This window comes from Emys orbicularis, chromosome 6 (genome assembly GCF_028017835.1).
Source record: "Emys orbicularis isolate rEmyOrb1 chromosome 6, rEmyOrb1.hap1, whole genome shotgun sequence".
In the NCBI taxonomy this organism is placed as follows: Eukaryota; Metazoa; Chordata; order Testudines; family Emydidae; genus Emys; species Emys orbicularis.
In genome coordinates, this window is record NC_088688.1 from 1,699,943 (window position 1) to 1,719,481 (window position 19,539).

General features: G+C 57.1%; 1 protein-coding gene across 1 annotated transcript in view; it reads right to left on the bottom strand.

Moving 5' to 3' along the window:
• Positions 1–19,539, bottom strand: part of LOC135880332 (receptor-type tyrosine-protein phosphatase T-like) — an 88,039-nt gene that overhangs the window by 47,034 nt on the left and 21,466 nt on the right. Inside the window, exons 6-7 of the mRNA XM_065406597.1 lie at positions 8,524–8,706; positions 595–912 (exon numbers count right to left, since the gene is read on the bottom strand). Coding sequence (XP_065262669.1) covers positions 595–912; positions 8,524–8,706 — 501 coding nt within the window. The remainder of the gene's footprint in view (positions 1–594; positions 913–8,523; positions 8,707–19,539) is intronic.

Sequence of the window (19,539 nt, forward strand, 5' to 3'; positions counted from 1 at the left end):
TTGCTGGAGGATTCTCTGCGACTTGAAGTCTTTAAATCATGATTTGGGGACTTCAACAGCTGAGTCAAGGGAGAGAACTATTCCAGGAGTGGGTGGGTCAGCTTTTGTGGCCTGCATCATGCGGGAGGTCAGACTAGATGATCATAATGGTCCCTTTTGACCTTAAAGTCTATGAGTCTATGAGTCTTGTACCGGGACTGGACTGGATGGACAGATTGCTGGGAAGGTGGGCAGCCGACCAGCTGGGCTAGGACAGCTAGTGAGTCCTCTCCCAACCGTCCCACTCCTGGGCCTTCAGAGCCCCGAACTCCCCGTGGGATCCACCCCCCGAGCCTCAGGTTCCAGGCTCACCCCACAGGCCTGTCTGGGGAGATGGGGAGGGAGACAGGGTTGGGGGACTCTGTTTGCTCTGGGGAGCCCCATACCCCTTTCTCCTGAGCCCCCCGCCCCCAGGCAGGGCCCCGATCACCAGCTAAGCCTGGTCACTTGCTCGGACAGGCAGGTTGGGTTGCAGAGCGACGGGGTCCGTCTGCCCCCATGCTCAGCACCAAGCCCAGGATTCACAGCCATGGGGTGACTCCCTCCCTCCCCTACCTGTTTCACTTGTGGTGACCCGCTGGGTATAAAGGACAGTGCTGGGTGGTCTGGTCGCTGGGTAGCCCCCAGAGATGGTGACACTGTAGGAGGTGAAGGGGTGCAGGGAGCTGCACGTTACTATTCCATTCCGTCCCTGTAACGGCTGCTCGCTGGTGAGCCCTTGTCTCTGGCAGGGGCCCGACCGGGGTCCATCCAGCCGGCATTGGGCCCGTATCTTCCAGCTGCCCTGGCAGGATTCGGGGGGCTCACAAGTCCAGCGCAGTTTGATGGTGGTGGGTGAAACCTCCAGGGCCCCTGGGATGATCCGGGGGGTCTCTAGAGAATAAGCACCAGCATGAGGGTTACTTTCCTGCCCCTTCTGGACGCACAGAGCTCTGCAAAGGCATTCCAGTCAAACAGCCCCTGCGCCCCACACACAGCGGGGTGAGAGGCCAAACCCATCAACTCTTTTCTTCCAGGCAAACTCACCCCCTTTGCAAACACCCCCCGTGCTCCCGTGAGTACCTCCATCACTCGGCAGCCAAGCAGGACACAGCCCTTTGAGGGATCTGGGATCTGGAGCTCCCTGCCCCAGGGGACATGCAGGCTGCAGTGAGACAGGGACGCAGCCCATGGAGACTACAGGTGCCAGCATTGGAGTCTCCCTGGGCCGTGCCTCTCTGTTAATAATCAGGGCGCATTTAATTCACGCATTTTATTTCTATTTCATCTCTAGTTGCTGTGAATTAGGTGCAGGCCCCGGGCTTCCAGCCAGCCCCCACCGTGCCCTGGCTGGGCCAGGTCTGAGAGTGCAGGAGGGGGTGCTGGCGTGAAGGCCACAGAGGATGCCAACCACACGGCTCCCCTGCCGCCCACACGACAGTAACATCCCTCGGGGCACCAGCCGCACAGTGAGGGGTTCCGGGTCTAAGCCCCGGGTGTCCCGCTAGGGACCCGGTGACTCCCCTCTGGGCTGCATGGGACCTGTTAGTGCAACTGACCCTAGGCGCTGGGCCCGGCCCTGGCTGGCCGCACACAGGAGATTCCGTCCAGGGATCAAACTGGTTCAGCTCCGAGGGTTTGGACCTGCAGCTGGGAACCGGTGCAGGCGAGGGGCCTCCCAGCCATGCCCCCATCCTCCGGCTGTGCCCCTGCCCCTGCCCTGCCACCGGGTGGGCACCGGAACTGAGCCCTCTGTGCTGGCTCTGCTCCCCGGGACGGGCCCCTCGCAGCATGCGACAGTCTTGGGGCTGGGCACACCCGCTTCATGGCCACGAGCTGCTGGAGGATCCGACCCACTGGTTTAAATCCCGGGTTTCTGTGGCCAAAGCAGACGCTCAGGCACCAGGAGAGTGAGAAACGGCAACGTACGAGGGGGGAGAGGTGTCTAGGGCACAGGTCTGAGGGCGGGAACAGACCATACACAAGGGAATTCACAGGTGCCATTAAGTAGGGAGGGGCTGCGAACAGAATGAGCCAAAGGGATCTGGAGAGATTAACACTTGGGCTGGAAATAGCAGGAGAGTCGACAGGGGAAATGCAGCTAATGCCGCTGGGGAGAATAACCTGTAGCACAGCTACGGGGGAGCAGGAACGGCTGAGAGCCGGGGAGAGAGCAGAGAGCACGAGACGTGAGTTTGCAATAGGACGGGGCAGAGAGAAAGGCCCGTGCAGCTGGGAGACCACACAGAGTTATCACAGATAACAATCACTAATAATGTAGAGGATCAGAGCGGCACCCTGTGTAGACAGCTCTCACGTGCCCACTCGGGAACACAGTGTTCCCATCTGGACACCCCTTTCCCACAAAGAGATTGCCAGAGAGAAGGGAGCTCAGGGGCTGGGAGTCAGGAGGTTCTGAGTTCTGATCCCAGCTCTGCAACTGACTCGCTGGGTGACCTGGGGACCCTCACTTCACCTCCCTGTCTCAGTTTAACCCTCTGTAAAATGGGGGATAATCGGAGCTGGAGCTGCGAGGGGAGGGGAGTGGTTGTATTATCTAAGCTCCACCCACAAGCCAAGCTCCACTCACTTCAGAGACCACTAGGGTGGCCAGGTGCCTGGTTTTCAACCGGAAAGTCATATCCACTGACTGGACACCCAAAGTCCAGTGACTGTGGGTGGGAGCGGCAGGGAGACGCTGAGTCACCACCCGCGCCAGCCCCTCCTCAGCCAGGGCTGCCTCCTACCTGCGTCGGGCGGCTGCAGCTCCCAGCAGTGGCTCCGCAGGCGAGTCCCTCCCGACCCGGGCAGGGGAGACAGGGGAACAGCAGTGAGCAAACGGGGGCGGGGTTTTGGGGGAGGGGCAGAGCGGGGGTGGTCCCAGCACTCCTGCTGGAGGGTCCAGTTTTAAATATTACCCTAGAGGCCACTCACAGTGGATTGAGGAGCTGTTGAAAACTGGGGGTGCTGCTGGGCTCCCTGTCAGAGGGGCCAGACATGCCCTGGGGCAGGGCTGGTTTAAGGCCCAGGCTCCGCAGGCGCGTGCCCAAGGCCCTGTCACGGGGTGACGACAATCCCAACGCTCATTAAAAACACTGCTTCTAGCCCTGTGGGTTGCAAAGAAGAACTTGAAAACGTGCCCTGAGTGTGAGTGATGCGGTGATGTCTGCCTGAGTCTGCAGACAGCCTCTAGACCAGGGGTCTCAAACTCAAATGACCATGAGGGCCACATGAAGACTAGTACATTGGCCCGAGAGCCGCATTACTGACACCTCCCCCCCCCCCGCCTTCAGCCCCGTCCCCACTCCACCCCTTCCATGAGGCACCGCCCCGCCCCGCCTCTTCACACCCCTTCCCTGCCCCCATTCCAACCCCTTCCCCAAAGTCCCCACCCCAACTCTGCCCCCTCCCTGCCCCCATTGGGCGCAGGAGGGGTGCGGGGTGCAGCAGGGGACTCAGGGCAGGGGGTCGGGGTGCAGGAGGGGTGCGGCAGGGGGCTCAGGGCAGGCGGTTGGGGTGCAGGGGGGTGCGGCAGGGGGCTCATGGCAGGGGGTTGGGGTGCAGGAGGGGTGCGGCAGGGGGCTCAGGGCAGGGGGTCGGGGTGCAGTAGGAGGCTCAGGGCAGGGGGTTGGGGTTCAGGAGGGGTGCGGGGTGCAGCAGGGGGTTCAGGGCAGCGGGTCGGGGTGCCGAAAGGATGCAGGGTTGGGCAGAGGGCTCAGGGCAGGGGGTCGGAGTGCAGGAGGGGTGCGGCACGGGGCTCAGGGCAGGGGATTGGGGTGCAAGAGGGGTTCAGGGCAGGGGGTGTGGGGTGCAGCAGGGGTGCGGCAGAGGGCTCAGGGCAGGGGATCGGGGTGCAGGAGGGGTGCAGCAGAGGACTTAGGGCAGGGGGTTGTGGTGTGGCAGGGGGCTCAGGGCAGTGGGTTGGGGTGCAGGAGGGATGCGGGGTGCGGCATGGGGTTCAGGGCAGCGGGTCAGGGTGCAGGAAGGGTGTGGGGTGCAGCAGGGGGTCAGGGCAGGGGGTTGGGGTGCGGGGTGCAGCAGGGGGCTCAGGGCAGGGGGTTGGGGTGCAGGAGGGCTGTTGCAGGGGGCTCAGGGCAGGGGGTTGGGGTGCAAGAGGGGTTCAGGCCAGGGGGTTGGGTTGCGGAATGCGGCAGGGGGCTCAGAGCAGTGGGTTGGGGTGCAGGAGGGGTGCGGGGTGGGGCGGGGGTTCAGGGCAGGAGGTTGGTGTGACGAACTGGGACTGTTCTTAATGTGGTCTTTGAATGCTGACAGGGGAGTGTGGCTAGGATAGTCTGCATTGGGGGATGGGAGACTGACCGACGGAGAATACCTGAGCATGTAACATGAGAACCCAGGAAGGGGTTAGAGGCCAGGTGACACCTTTGCCCGGGAAACTGAACAAAGGCTGTGGGAGGGGTCGCTGAAGGCAGAGTTTCAGGAGCTGGCTGGTGATGTGGCTGGGAGGCAGACAGGGCTCTGACCTCGAAAGGGGGCTGGGGCGCCCTGGGATCCCAAGATGGACCTAACTGAGGGGGGTCCTGTTGTCTGTGCCTGCAAGACCTGACTTGGACTGTATTCCTGTCGTCTAAATAAACCTTCTGCTTTACTGGCTGGCTGAGAGTCATGGTGAATCGCAGGAAGCCGGGGGTGCAGGGCCTTGTGTCCCCCCACACTCCGTGACAGTTGGGGTGCAGGAGGGGTGTTGCAGGGGGCTCAGGGCAGGGGGTCGGGGTGCAAGAGGGGTTCAGGGCAGGGGGTCGGTTGCAGAATGCGGCAGAGTGCTCAGGGCAGTGGGTTGGGGTGCAGGAGGGGTGCGGGGTGCGGCAGGGGGTTCAGGGCAGTGGGTTGGGGTGCAGGAAGGGTGCAGCGTGCAGCAGGGGGCTCAGGGCAGGGGTTTGGGGTGCAGGAGGGGTGTTGCAGGGGGCTCAGGGCAGGGGGTTGGGGTGCAAGAGGGGTTCAGGGCAGGAGGTCGGGTTGCAGAATGCGGCAGGGGGCTCAGGGCAATGGGTTGGGGTGCAGGGTGCGGCAGGGGGCTCAGGGAAGGGGGTCGGGGTGCAGGGTGAGACAGGAGGCTCAGGGCAGGGGGTGCGGGGTGCAGGAGGGGTGCGGCAGGGGACTTAGGGCAGAGGATCGGGGTGCAGGAGGGGTGCGGCAGGGGACTTAGGGCAGGGAGTTGCAGTGTGGCAGGGGGCTCAGGGCAGTGGGTTGGGGTGCAGGAGGGGTGCGGGGTGCAGCAGGGGGCTCAGGCGGGGGGTTGGGGTGCAGGAGGGGTGTGGCAGGGGATTCAGGGCAGGGGGTCGGGGTGCAGGAGGGGTGTGGCAGGGGGCTCAGGGCAGTGGGTTGGGGTGCAAGAGGGGTTCAGGGCAGGGGGTCGGGGTGCAGGGTGCGGCAGGGGGCTCAGGGCAGTTGGTCGGGGTGCAGGAAGGGTGCGGGGTGCGGCAGGGGGCTCAGGGCAGGGAGTTGGGGGTCGGGGTGCAAGGTGTGGCAGGGGGTTCGGCTGCAGGAGGAGCTCGGGGGCGGCTCTGGCCTGGCGCGCCCTGGGGGCAGGGCGCGGCCGGAACCTGGGGAAGGCGGGGCACCGGCGTCTGTGTGTGGCTCTTGCTTCAGGCACTGCCCCCAGCAGTTCCCATTGGCCGGGAACGGGGAACCGTGGCCAATGGGAGCTGCTGGGGGCGGTGCCTGAAGCAAGAGCCACACACAGACCCATGTGCCCCCCCTTCCCCAGGTTCCAGCCGCTTCCTGGAGCGGCGCGGGGGCAGGGCAGGGCAGTCATTGAGGGAGCCTGCCCTGTCCCCGGTGCGTGCCGGGCCAGAGCCGCTCTAGGGAAACACAGGGAGGGGCTGCGAGGAGCTTTCGGGCCACAGAAAATAATCCCGTGGGCTGCGTGTTTGAGACCCCTGCTCGAGCCTGTGGGTTTGTAGCTGGGCGCACTCGGTGGAACAAGGAGAGCTTACACTGAACACCAGGACAAACGTTTGGGAAAAGACCTGCCCCTCCTGCTCCAGGGCGTGAGCCAGCCTCTAACTGGGGGGTGGGGACTCTCCCTGGTTCTCAGTTACCCCACGCCCCAGCTGAGTCTCCAGCCGCGTGAGCAGGGAGCTGGCCAGTGCCGAGAGCCGCTGTGTCCTCACTCACCTGCACAGGTAATGTTCTCTGTGATAGGGCGCCAGGCGCCCCGGCCCCACGCGTCCCGGTCCCACACAACCCAGTAACTCTGGGTCTGACCCGATCTCACACATCTGATCACAGAGGACGAAGGCTGGAACCCCCCAGGGCAGCTCAGCCTCGTCTCTTCATTCTGGCCATAAAACGGCCAGTCTGGCACAAACCGGAGTCTGGGGTCCCACTGGGGCCTGGGGCATTTCTCTGCCAGAGGAAAGGGGGTTGGTGTTAGTGAGGGCTGGGATAGCCCGGCTGGGGACGTCTGAGGCTGGGGATCATCACCCAGGGACGGGCTGGCGCCCCCTTGCCTGGACCATTTAGACCGAGGGCCGGAGCACGAGGCCCGGCCTCTGGAGCCCTGGGGAGGGCGGGGGGGTCTAACCGAGCTTTCCCGGCTCTCACTGGTCCCACCCGAGGGCTCACTTGCCCCTCATGGGGCAGGGCCATGAATGACGCAGCCGCTGGTGGAAGCACCAGGGGTCTGAACACCCTGGAAGAGCCCGGTGGGGACGGGGGCTGACCCAGGTAGCTCATGGTGGGGCGGTGAGGGCACAAGCCTCCTTGGGGAAGGTTTATGTCCTTGGGGCATCGCCCTCTGCCCAGCCTGGGGCTTCTCCTGCCTCAGGCACATGCCCCCGCAGGGCGTGACAGGGCCTGAGGGGTCAGGCAGGGCTCACGCTCACCCCGATGGCTGGGGACCTGAGATGGGAGCTGGCCCTGGGTGCTGCTTTCCTGAAAGCAGGGTAATGTCAGCGAGAGCAGAGACCTCCACCCCATCCAGCTCCCTGAGGCCCATGGGCCTCGCGCCTGCGCAGACGGGTCCTGGGTTTGAATTCCCCCAGCCCCTCCTGCAGCCCGTCTGTGCAGAACTCACCCACACATCTCACACGGCTCGTGTCCCACTCCACGCGCCCAGCCATCTCCTTACACTGCATCCAAGCCGGGCTCCCCTCGTACTGCTCCGGGCGACAGATCACCTCAACCCACTTGCCAACGGCAAACTCCGTCTGTGGGGAGACAGCAGAGACCGACGGGGGCCAGTTTCCTGCCGTCGTACAAACCCCTGGAGGGAAAGAAATGTCCAGTCTCTGCAGATCCCTCCCCCATGACGACTGCGTCCTCCCCTCCCAGCAGAGCGACCCGGACTGCGCCCTACCCTGGGAGGGGGGGCCCCAATGCTGGTACCGCCCCTACCCCATAACGTTGTGAGAGGGGCCATCAGCCCATCTGCCCAGGCCGGGCCCCACCCCCATCACCTAAGGGGTTCTGACACGTGTTGGCCTGTGCCCTTCATCCCACCGCATCTCCCCCTCCCCCCACGTTAGCCAATGTCCCTCCCCCACACCCCGAACACCCCCCAAGCAACTGAGCTCCTTCCCCAGTGTCCCCCTAGCAGCTCAGTGTCTCCTGAGCCACCCACCTGCCCCGGCACCCAGCCCCTGGCACCCCTGCCTGGGTAACATCTGCTCCCTCCTCTGTGCCCCAGACAGATCCCAGCCCCCTGAGATCCCTCCCCACAGCCCTCTGCCCGCTCCTGGCAGCTGCTCCCCAAGGACTATCCCCCTTGAGCAGCCCCTCCCTTGGGCCGAGGAGCTGGGGTCACAGTCACACCAGGGCTGAATTCAGATTCTCCACTCTCTGAACCTCCCCCTGCAGCATCTCGGCCTCGTCTCCCATGTCCCTCCGGGCCCAGACTCACTGCTTTGCCGCTGCCTCCTTTGCCCGAGCCTGCCATGCTCCCACCTGGGCCCACAGAGCCCGGCTGGGTCTGGCCACTGTCCCTGCCTCCCTCCTCCACCACTGACCCCCCCCGGACCCTGCGCTCACCCCTCGCTGGGTCTGGCCACTGTCCCTGCCTCCCTCGTCCGCCACTGACGAGCCCCCCAGACCCTGTGCTCACCCCTCGCTGGGTCTGGCCGATCTCCCTGCCTCCCTCCTCCACCACTGACCCCCCCGGACCCTGCGCTCACCCCTCGCTGGGTCTGGCCACTGTCCCTGCCTCCCTCCTCCGCCAGTGACCCCCTGGATCCTGCGCTCACCCCTCGCTGGGTCTGGCCGCTCTCCCTGCCTCCCTCCTCCGCCAGTGACCCCCCCGGACCCTGCGCTCACCCCTCGCTGGGTCTGGCCCGGGGTTTACACCGCAGGATGTGTTGGCCGTATCAGGGTGCCAGGGCCAGAGACAAGGGGACACCCCTCATTAGGACACAGGCTGAGACGCCAACATGGACGCCAGGGGCTGGGCCGGGAGAGCGGCAGGGGGGCGCGAAGGCCGGTCACTCGGGAGCTGCTGGGGGGGGGACGCCGGAGCCCTGTGATCGCGGTGACTCCGGGGCTCACACTCACCAGTGCAGGCGGCTGTACCACTCCAGCCACTCTGGCTCCCCTGTCTAGTGCATCTGATGTCAGGCTGTGAGGGCCGGTACCCTGCAGGGCAGCTCCATGTCACCGAGTCCCCTGGGCTGTAAAACTGCTGCTTGAGGGCGAACCGGACCCTGGCGTCCCGGGTGTCTGGAGCTTTACACTTTTCTGTACACAGGCGTGAGATGGGGGTGAGGGGGCTGAGACACGGTTTGAACAGGGGCCTCTCGGGGTACCTTGGTGGAGCCACGTGTGTTGTTACCACACCACAGGCTGCCGGCTGTCACCTCCGCAGGGCCTGGGCTGGGCTGGCTGGTCTCCGACAGATTTCACACCCATGGGCCGTTATCATTGTGACTAGTGCGTTTATCACCCACCCCAGGATTCAACACCACGCGCTCAAATGGGGAACTCAGTGGGGACGGGGGATAGCAGGCTCCCACTGTGTCGTCTTCAGCCCTTAGATACAATTTCCCTTCTGGGCAGAGGGAACACTTCATGGCCTGGCTGCGCATGAACTTTGAATGTGGCTCCAGCTCCTGATCTAACCTCACCCTGGGGGCCGGGGGCGGAGGATTGGGAGGGAGGAAGGGAGTTAGACAAATAACGGAGTTAATATTTCTCTCATTCTGTTTGCAGTGTTCCTGTAGCCGAGTTGGTCCCAGGAGATTAGAGAGACGAGGTGCGTGAGAATCTCTCTTATTGGCCCAGAAAAATATAGGACCTCACCCACTTGGTCTCTGTAATTCTGTAGAGCTTCACCCCAAGGATCCCAGGCTCTACCCCAACTACACACAGGGACCACGTCAGCCAGCTGCCAAGTGCAGCTACCCGTGGGGGGAGCAGGGGGGGGCTTCTTCTTGGCAACAGCCCCTAGGACCTCAGCATGATTCACCCTGGGGTAACTAAGGAACTGGCTGAAGCAGTCTCAGAACCGTTAGCAATTATCTCACAGAACTCCAGGAGGACGGGCGAGGTCCCAGAGTTCTGGAGAAGGGCAGACACGGCTTATCTTTAAAAGGGGGAACAAAGAGGATTCTGAGAATTATAGACCGGTCATCCTGACTTTGTCCCCTGGAAAGATACTGGAACAAATTATTAAACCATTAAAGCACCTAGATAATGATGGGGTTGTAAGGAACAGTCAGCATGGATTTGTCAAGAACAAATCATGCCAAACCAACCTAAATTCCTTCCTTAACAGGGTCACTAGCCTAGCAGATGGTGTTGTTAGATGTTTGGCTGTGTGTGTGTTCGCTCTGTGTGCTGCCCCAGCTCTGCACGGACAGCTGGCACAGCTGACCTCGAGCTAACCGCCCAATGACCACAAGATCCGTTAAGGGGTGAAGGCACCCGGCCAGGTTTATTGTCGACAAAGCACGGTAATAGCACCTGGAGGATTCTACAGGTACACTTAATACATGTATGCCTGTGACAATGAACCAGCTCAGTGAATGGCAGGACTTTCCGTTCCCCCCTCGACTGGACCAAGACACTCTCTCAGAGATACCTCTTCATACCCCGATACAAACAAGTTACGTAGTGCCCCTCTGACATAGTTACTGCTCCCTGAAGTGGGTAGTTATCATCCAGCTCCTTGTACATGTTGGTTCAATTAAAACATCTCTATCCATCACCCTGTCATCCTGACCTTATCTTCAGTGTGTTCCTGTTCTCCTTGGGGAATGATTTTGTACCATCCTTGATACTGGGATGTTCTGGTACCACTCTTCAGGAACGTGTTTGCGTGAGTGCTCTGTGCCTAGCACTCTTTGGGAATGTGTGTTTCTGCAACATCAGCCCTGTTCTTGCCAGTTTCTGTGAACTTGCAATGGGGCAGAGCCTGACGTTTGCTCACAGCCTGACTTTTGCTAACTTTGCTTTATATCAGCAAAGCTTGGCCACTACTTTAGCTCAGGCCTCATACCAGGCCTCTGATACAAAGGCTTATATCTTAGGCTCTCTTCCTACTACAGCTGGGGGAATCAGTAGACTTGATATATCTTGGATTTAGTAAGGCTTTAATACAGTCCCAGCTGACATTCTTATATGCAAACTAGGGAAACGTGGTCTCCATGAAATTATTATATGGTGGGTGCAGAACAGGTTGAAAGAGCATACTCAAAGAGGAGTTATCAAGCGGAGTGCCCCAAGGGTCGGTCCTGGGGTTGGTTTTGTTCAATATCTTCATTAATGATCTGGAGGATGGCGTGGACTGCACTCTCAGCAAGTTTGCAGATGACACTAAACTGGGAGGAGTGGTAGATACGCTGGAGGGTAGGGATAGGATACAGAGGGACCTAGACAAATTAGAGGATTGGGCCAAAAGAAATCTGATGAGGTTCAACAAGGACAAGTGCAGAGTCCTGCACTTAGGGCAGAAGAATCCCATGCACTGCTACAGACTAGGGACCGAGTGGCTAGGCAGCAGTTCTTCAGAAAAGGACCTGGGGTTACAGTGGACGAGAAGCTGGATATGAGTCAACAGTGTGTCCTTGTTGCCAAGAAGGCTAACGGCATATTGGGCTGTATAAGTAGGGGCATTGCCAGCAGATCGAGGGACGTGATCGTTCCCCTCTATTCGACATTGGTGAGGCCTCACCTGGAGTACTGTGTCCAGCTTTGGGCCCCGCACTACAAGAAGGATGTGGACAAATTGGAGAGAGTCCAGCAGAGGACAACAAAAATGATTAGGGGGTTGGAGCACATGACTTATGAGGAGAGACTGAGGGAACTGGGATTGTTTAGTCTCCAGAAGAGAAGAATGAGGGGGGATTCGATAGCTGCTTTCAGCTACCTGAAAGGGGGTTCCAAAGAGGATGGATCTAGACTGTTCTCAGTGGTGGCAGATGACAGAACAAGGAGTAATGGTCTCAAGTTGCAGTGGGGGAGGTCTAGGTTGGATATTAGGAAACACTATTTCACTAGGAGGGTGGGGAAGCACTGGAATGCGTTACCTAGGGAGGTGGTGGAATCTCTTTCCTTGGAGGTTTTTAAGGCCCGGCTTAACAAAGCCCTGGCTGGGAAGATTTAGTTGGGGATTGGTCCTACTTTGAGCAGGGGGTTGGACAAGATACCTCCTGAGGTCCCTTCCAACCCTGATAGTCTATGATTCTATGAATGGTTCACTGTCAAACTGGGAAGGTGTATCTAGTGGGGTCCCACTGGTCCTGGGTCTGGTACTACTCAATATTTTCATAAATGACTTGGATAATGGAGTGGAAAGTACGTTTATAAAGTTTGTAAATGACACCAGGCCGGGAGGGGTTGGAAGCACTTGGAGGACAGGACTAGAATTCAAAACAACTTGGACACATTGGAGAACCGCTCTGAATCCAACAAGATGAAATTCAGTAAAGACAAGACAAAATACTTCAAATGGGAGGGAAAAATCAAATGCAGAGCTACACACTGGGGAATAACTGGCTAGGTGGCAGTGCTGCTAAAACGGACCTGGGGGTTAGAGTGGATCACAAATTCCATATGAGACAATAACGTTCTTAGAACGTGCCCTGTGTCCATAGGCGCCCACTCCAGGGGTGCGCCAGGGGTCAAGCACCCATGGCAAAAAAATAGGGGGTGCTCAGCACCGAAGAGCCAGAGCCTGAGTGTGGAATGTGATGAGTTCTGTGCTGCTAACAACTTCTGCCCTTGGGGCAGGGAGCTTGTGTATAAACAGAGAAACATAGAATCTCAGGGTTGGAAGAGACCCCAGGAGGTATCTAGTCCAACCCCCTGCTCAAAGCAGGACCAATTCCCAACTAAATCATCCCAGCCAGGGCTTTGTCAAGCCGGGCCTTAAACACCTCTAACAGAGGGAGGGTGATTAAGATAACGAAAGGCTGTCATTAAATTAAATTAAAGATCGTTAGATGATCCTGAAAGCATTCCCAGGCAGTCCAGTTAAAAGATAGGAAACAAAGGGTAGGAATAAATGGTCAGTTTTCAGAATGGAGAGAGGTAAATAGTGGTGTCCCCCAGGGGTCTGTACTGGGCCCAGTCCTATGCAACATATTCATCAATGATCTGGAAAAAGGAGTAAACAGTGAGGTGGCAAAGTTTGCAGTTTCTTTTCAGAAAAGATGTGCACAAGTTGGAGAGAGTCCAGAGGGGAGCAACAAAACGATAAAAGGTTTAGAAAACCTGACCTGTGAGGAAGGTTAAAATACTGGGCATGGCTACGCTTGAGAAAAGGAGACTGGCTGTATTTTAAAGAATCCTTATTACGGTTGCAGGAAAAAAACATCCCGATGTGTAGAAAGAATAGTAAATATGGCAGGCGACCAGCTTGGCTAAACAGTGAAATCCTTGCTGAACTTAAACGCAAAAAAGAAGCTTACAAGAAGTGGAAGATTGGACAAATGACCAGGGAGGAGTATAAAACTATTGCTCAGGCATGCAGGAATGAAATCAGGAAGGCCAAATCACACTTGGAGTTGCAGCTAGCAAGAGATGTTAAGAGTAACAAGAAAGGTTTCTTCAGGTATGTTAGCAACAAGAAGAAAGTCAAGGAAAGTGTGGGCCCCTTACTGAATGTGGGAGGCAACCTAGTGACCGAGGATGTGGAAAAAGCTAATGTACTCAATGATTTTTTTGCCTCTGTCTTCACAAACAAGGTCAGCTCCCAGACTGCTGCACTGGGCAGCACAATATGGGGAGAAGGTGACCAGCCCTATGTGGAGAAAGAAGTGGTTCGGGACTATTTAGAAAAACTGGATGTGCACAAGTCCATGGGGCCGGATGCGCTGCATCCGAGGGTGCTAAAGGAGTTGGCGGATGAGATTGCAGAGCCATTAGCCATTATTTTTGAAAACTCATGGCGATCGGGGGAGGTCCCGGATGACTGGAAAAAGGCTAATGTAGTGCCCATCTTTAAAAAAGGGAAGAAGGAGGATCCGGGGAACTACAGGCCAGTCAGCCTCACCTCAGTCCCTGGAAAAATCATGGAACAGGTCCTCAAGGAATCAATTATGAAACACTTAGAGGAGAGGAAAGTGATCAGGAACAGTCAGCATGGATTCACCAAAGGGAAGTCGTGCCTGACTAACCTAATTGCCTTCTATGATGAGATAACTGGCTCTGTGGATGAGGGGAAAGCAGTGGATGTGTTATTCCTTGACTTTAGCAAAGCTTTTGATACAGTCTCCCACAGTATTCTTGCCGCCAAGTTAAAGAAATATGGGCTGGATGAATGGACTGTAAGGTGGATAGAAAGCTGGCTAGATCGTCGGGCTCAACGGGTAGTGATCAATGGCTCCATGTCTAGTTGGCAGCCGGTTTCAAGCGGAGTGCCCCAAGGGTCGGTCCTGGGGCCGGTTTTGTTTAATATCTTTATTAATGATCTGGAGGATGGTGTGGACTGCACTCTCAGCAAGTTTGCAGATGACACTAAACTAGGAGGCGTGGTAGATACACTAGAGGGTAGGGATCGGATACAGAGGGACCTAGACAAATTAGAGGATTGGGCCAAAAAAAACCTGATGAGGTTCAACAAGGATAAGTGCAGAGTCCTGCACTTAGGACGGAAGAATCCCATGCACTGCTACAGACTAGGGACCGAATGGCTAGGTAGCAGTTCTGCAGAAAAGGACCTAGGGGTCACAGTGGACGAGAAGCTGGATATGAGTCAACAGTGTGCTCTTGTTGCCAAGAAGGCTAACGGCATTTTGGGCTGTATAAGTAGGGGCATTGCCAGCAGATCGAGGAACGTGATCGTTCCCCTTTATTCGACATTGGTGAGGCCTCATCTGGAATACTGTGTCCAATTTTGGGCCCCACACTACAAGAAGGATGTGGAAAAATTGGAAAGAGTCCAGCGGAGGGCAACAAAAATGATTAGGGGTCTGGAGCACATGACTTATGAGGAGAGGCTGAGGGAACTGGGATTGTTTAGTCTCCAGAAGAGAAGAATGAGGGGGGATTTGATAGCAGCCTTCAACTACCTGAAGGGAGGTTCCAAAGAGGATGGAGCTCGGCTGTTCTCAGTGGTGGCAGATGACAGAACAAGGAGCAATGGTCTCAAGTTGCAGTGGGGGAGGTCCAGGTTGGATATTAGGAAACACTATTTCACTAGGAGGGTGGTGAAGCACTGGAATGCGTTACCTAGGGAGGTGGTGGAGTCTCCTTCCTTGGAGGTTTTTAAGGCCCGGCTTGACAAAGCCCTGGCTGGGATGATTTAGTTGGGAATTGGTCCTGCTTTGAGCAGGGGGTTGGACTAGATGACCTCTTGAGGTCCCTTCCAACCCTGATATTCTATGATTCTATGATTCTATGAGAGGGACCTGATAACAGTCTTCAGATATGCTAAGGGCTGGTATAAAGAGGACAGTGATCAAGTGTTCTCCATGGCCACTGGAGGTAGGACAGGAAGTGATGGACGTAATTGGCAGGAAGGAAGATTTTGTTAACTATCAGGAAAAACTTTCTAACTCTCAGGGTAGTTCAGCTCTGGAACAGGCTTCCCAGGGAGGTTGTGAGATCCCCGTCACTGGAGGTTTTTAAGTCCAGGTTGGACAAACCCCTGTCAGGGCTGGTCGAGGGTTCCTCGGCCCTGCCTCAGCGCAGGGGACTGGACTAGGCGGCCTCTCAAGGTCCCTTCCAGCCCCACATTTCTATGATGCCATGACAGAGAAGTCAGTGCTGGTCTGGGCTGCGGCTGCAGGGATCTCTCTGTAGGTAGCAACAGATTCATAGGTGTCAAGGCCAGAAGGGCCCATTCTGACCATCCAGTCTGACCTATTGCCTAGCCCAGGCCAGAGACCCGCCCCGGGGTCCCTGCAGGGGGGATCTTCTCCCCTTCTGCCAGCGACTCTGCTGCGCTCAGTAACTGGTGGCGGAATTAGCGCGAATCTTTAGAAAGGCAGCAGCCACTCTCAATGTAAACGTTCCATGTGTCAGAGACCCCACCCCGTCCCAGAACGGCTGTTCCCCTGGGGAATGACCCTCACTGTTAAAAAGTTGCACCATAAATGGCCTCACCCCCATAGTGTCCGCGGGACTGGCACAGCGACAGAGGCTGCAGCTCCGGCTCCTGGGGGCGGCTCTGGGAGTCTCAGTAGAACAGAGCCTCAGCTCCCCCTGAGCTCTGTCTCTCTGCCTAGGGCCCTGTACGGCTGTGATGAAGTGGGACTGTTCTTAATGTTTCCTCTGAATAGTGTAGGGGTGCCTCAGTTTCCCCTATGCATTTCTTAAGTCTCTAGGTGGTGGGATAAAGGCCAGAGTGCATAAATGGCCGACACTCTGTCTCCTGGCAACTAATGGCCAGGGCCCTTCCCCCCTGCAAGGGAATGCTAAAGGTGTTGGAGAACAAAGAAATCAAGTGACCTCCTGGCCCGGGAAAGAGACAAAGGCCAGAGAAGAGGGGCTGGAGGGGGTTTCAGTTGGGAGCTGGCTGGGGACGGGGAGTGAGGGCAGACGGGGTTGTCTGGCTCACTGGGCCCCAGAATGGACCTGGCTGAGGGGTCCTGTTCTCTGTACCTACAAGCTCTGTTTTAGACCGTGTTCCTGTTATCTAATAAACCTTTGTTTTACTGGCTGGCTGAGAGTCACGTCTGACTGCGAAATGGGGGTGCAGGACCCTCTGGCTTCCCTAGGACCCCGCCTGGGCGGACTTGCTGTGGGAAGCGCACGGAGGGGCAGAGGATGCTGAATGCTCCAAGGGCAGACCCAGGAGGTGAAGCTGTGTGAGCTTCTTGCCCTGAAGACAGTCTGCTCCAAGGGAGAGGAGGCTCCCCAAAGTTCTGACTGGCTTTGTGGGGAGCAGTTCCAGAGCATCGCCCGGGGACTCCATTGTATGGGGAGACTTTGGCAAACCAGTAAAGTACCCAAAACCACTATGTCTTATTGTTAAAAGCAAGCTGTTAAAAACAAGTCTCAGCTTGACCAAGGCAGGAGGGGAGTGGTTTTTGGGTGTCTCAGAAAGGGCAGCTTGACCCCGCGTCCTTCCTGATAAGAATTGTGTTGAAGTTGCTGGCACATGCATTTTAAAAGAGCAGGATGTGCCCCAGGAATGTCTATTGGGGGTCTCAAGGCTACAAACTCTGGAAAAACCCACACCTGGTTATTCAATAATCAGAAGGAACCTCTTGCTTGATCATTGAAACTGCTTACTTCACAAGGTTTCTTTAAGGGACATGTCATTCTATTACTAATGTATAAATAAGGGGGAAAAGCTTGAGATAGTGGGACTCGTTTTGGGGACTCTTTTGGTCTCTTTTTGGACTCTCCCTCTGGATACATCTTGCGGTCCCCACCGGCAGACGGAAGATTTGGCCACCGGAAGCCTGCCGCTGTGTCACTCGAGCGCCACACTCAGCTTTGGTAATTATCAAGGGTTGGAGGTGTTTTACTAATCTTGTTGCGGACGTGTGTAAGTGCTTGAGACTAGTAAGGTTTAGCTTTAAGTGAAAGCACTCTTGTGTTGTCCTGTTTGTGCCAGCCATCTATCGGTCGGATGGCCGTGTCTCCCCTGATTTATTTCCTGACACCTCCTCGCACAGAGTAAAAGTTACCAGGAGCTTTGTGTTGAAAGAACCCCAGGTAACACCGTGACAATGGCACATCCCCGTAGTGCCTGAACTGGACCATTGCTCTGATCTGGGACGGCAATTTCTTCCTTCCTACGGTATCGAAGGGTCACGGAGCATCCGGCACCAAGCCAGGCCCCTGGGATCACGGTGACCCAGGCGAGGGGCTCACACTAACCCAGGCAGGCAGCAGTCTGATTCCAGACACTCCAGCTCCCCTGTCTAGTACAGATCTGATCTCAGGCTGCGAGGGTTCGAACCCCTCAGGGCAGCTCAGGGTCACTGGCTCCTCCCTGCTATAATACGTCTTGTCCGGTTCGAACTGCAGAGCTGAGGCCCAGCTGGGTTTGCAGCACTTTTCTCTTGGGAGAACAATCAGGTTTGGAGCCATTAGAAAAGGGTGAGATTCCAGTCCCCACATTAGACTGTCAGTCCCTGCCCCAAGGAGCTGTCTGTCTGTCCAGCGTTTGTACAGCGCCTAGCGCCAGGAGGTCTGGGGCCATGGCTGGGGTTCCTAAGGGCTATCGGTAATACAAATAAATAATCACAACAGGCCTTACCCATGAACCCACACACTGATACACACCGGGAGGGACAGCTCAGTGGTTTGAGCATTGGCCTGCTAAACCCAGAGTTGTGAGTTCAATCCTTGAGGGGGCCACCTAGGGATCTGGGGCAAAATCAGTACTTGGTCCTGCTAGTGAAGGCAGGGGGCTGGACTCAATGACCTTTCAGGGTCCCTTCCAGCACTATGAGACAGGTATATATTCATAGAATATCAGGGTTGGAAGGGACCTCAGTAGGTCATCTAGTCCAACCCCCTGCTCAAAGCAGGACCAACCCCCAACTAAATCATCCCAGCCAGGGCTTTGTCAAGCCTGACCTTAAAAACCTCTAAGGATGGAGATTCCACCACCTCCCTAGGGAACCCATTCCAGTGCTTCACCACCCTCCCAGTGAAATAGTGTTTCCTAATATCCAGCCTAGACCTCCCCCACTGCAACTTGAGACCATTACTCCTTGTTCTGTCATCTGCCACCACTGAGAACAGTCTAGATCCATCCTCTTTGGAGCCCCCTTTCAGGTAGTTGAAAGCAGCTATCAAATCCCCCCTCACTCTTCTCTTCTGCAGACTAAACAATCCCAGTTCCCTCAGCCTCTCCTCATAAGTCATGTGCTCCAGCCCCCTAATCATTTTTGTTGCCCTCCGCTGGACTCTTTCCAATATTTCCACATCCTTCTTGTAATGTGGGGCCCAAAACTGGACACAGTACTCCAGGTGAGGCCTCACCAATGTCGAATAGAGGGGAATGATCCCGTCCCTCGATCTGCTGGCAATGCCCCTACTTATACAGCCCAAAATGCCATTAGCCTTCTTGGCAACAAGGGCACACTGTTGACTCATATCCAGCTTCTCGTCCACTGTGACCCCTAGGTCCTTTTCTGCAGAACTGCTGCCCAGCCATTCGGTCCCTAGTCTGTAGCAGTGCATAGGATTCTTCCGTCCTAAATGCAGGATTCTGCACTTGTCCTTGTTGAACCTCATCAGGTTTCTTTTGGTCCAATCCTCTAATTTGTCTAAGCCCCTCTGTATCCTATCCCTACCCTCCTGCGCATCTACCACTCCACCCAGTTTAGTGTCATTTAGTATTATTTTTTATTTATTTTTATGTACAGGCGCTGCCATCCCCACACACTGACACACACCCTCATGTACAGGCGCTGACTCCGTGGGTGCCCTGGGGCTGCTCAGCACCCACCGACAGCCCCACGGATCAGCGCCTCTCCCTCCCCCACAGCACCTCCCGCCCGCCGCTATCAGCTGTTCGGTGGTGTGCAGGAGGCGCTGCGGGGGAGGGGTGGAGCGGGGCAGGAAGAGGCAGGGCAGGGTGGGAAGAGGTGGGGCAGGGGTGGGGGCATGGGGGAAGCGGTGGAGTGGGGGTGGGGCCTGGTGCGGAGTGGGAGTCGAGCACCCCCCTGGAACTGAGGAAGTTGGCGCCTCTGCCCTGCTACACAATGACGCACCCCAACACCACCTACATCGCACAGACACAGCAATACACACCGCTACAAGCTAACACACATCTCCCACACCCTTACAGACACATGATATATCCTCAAGCCCCTATACACACAAGAACACCCCCGACACCCTATACACAACCCCATATACACACCCCTATAATACTTAGCCACACAACCCCCTACACAAACACACACTCTAACACACCCCACAGACATCCCCTCACGCCCCTCCAACACAGCCTAGAACCTCACCACACACACCCCACACTCCCCCCCACGCAGGCTGCTTTGCCCCACACACTCGCTGTCGCTGTCATTTCACGCCCTTCAGAAGGTCTGAGCTGAACACTCAAGACATAAAGACGCCCCAGGAAGACGCAGGGCTCTCGGAGGCTTGGAGGCTCTCGGTGTCCCAGGGTTTGGATTCTGCCCCCCAGCCCGTCCATCAGCC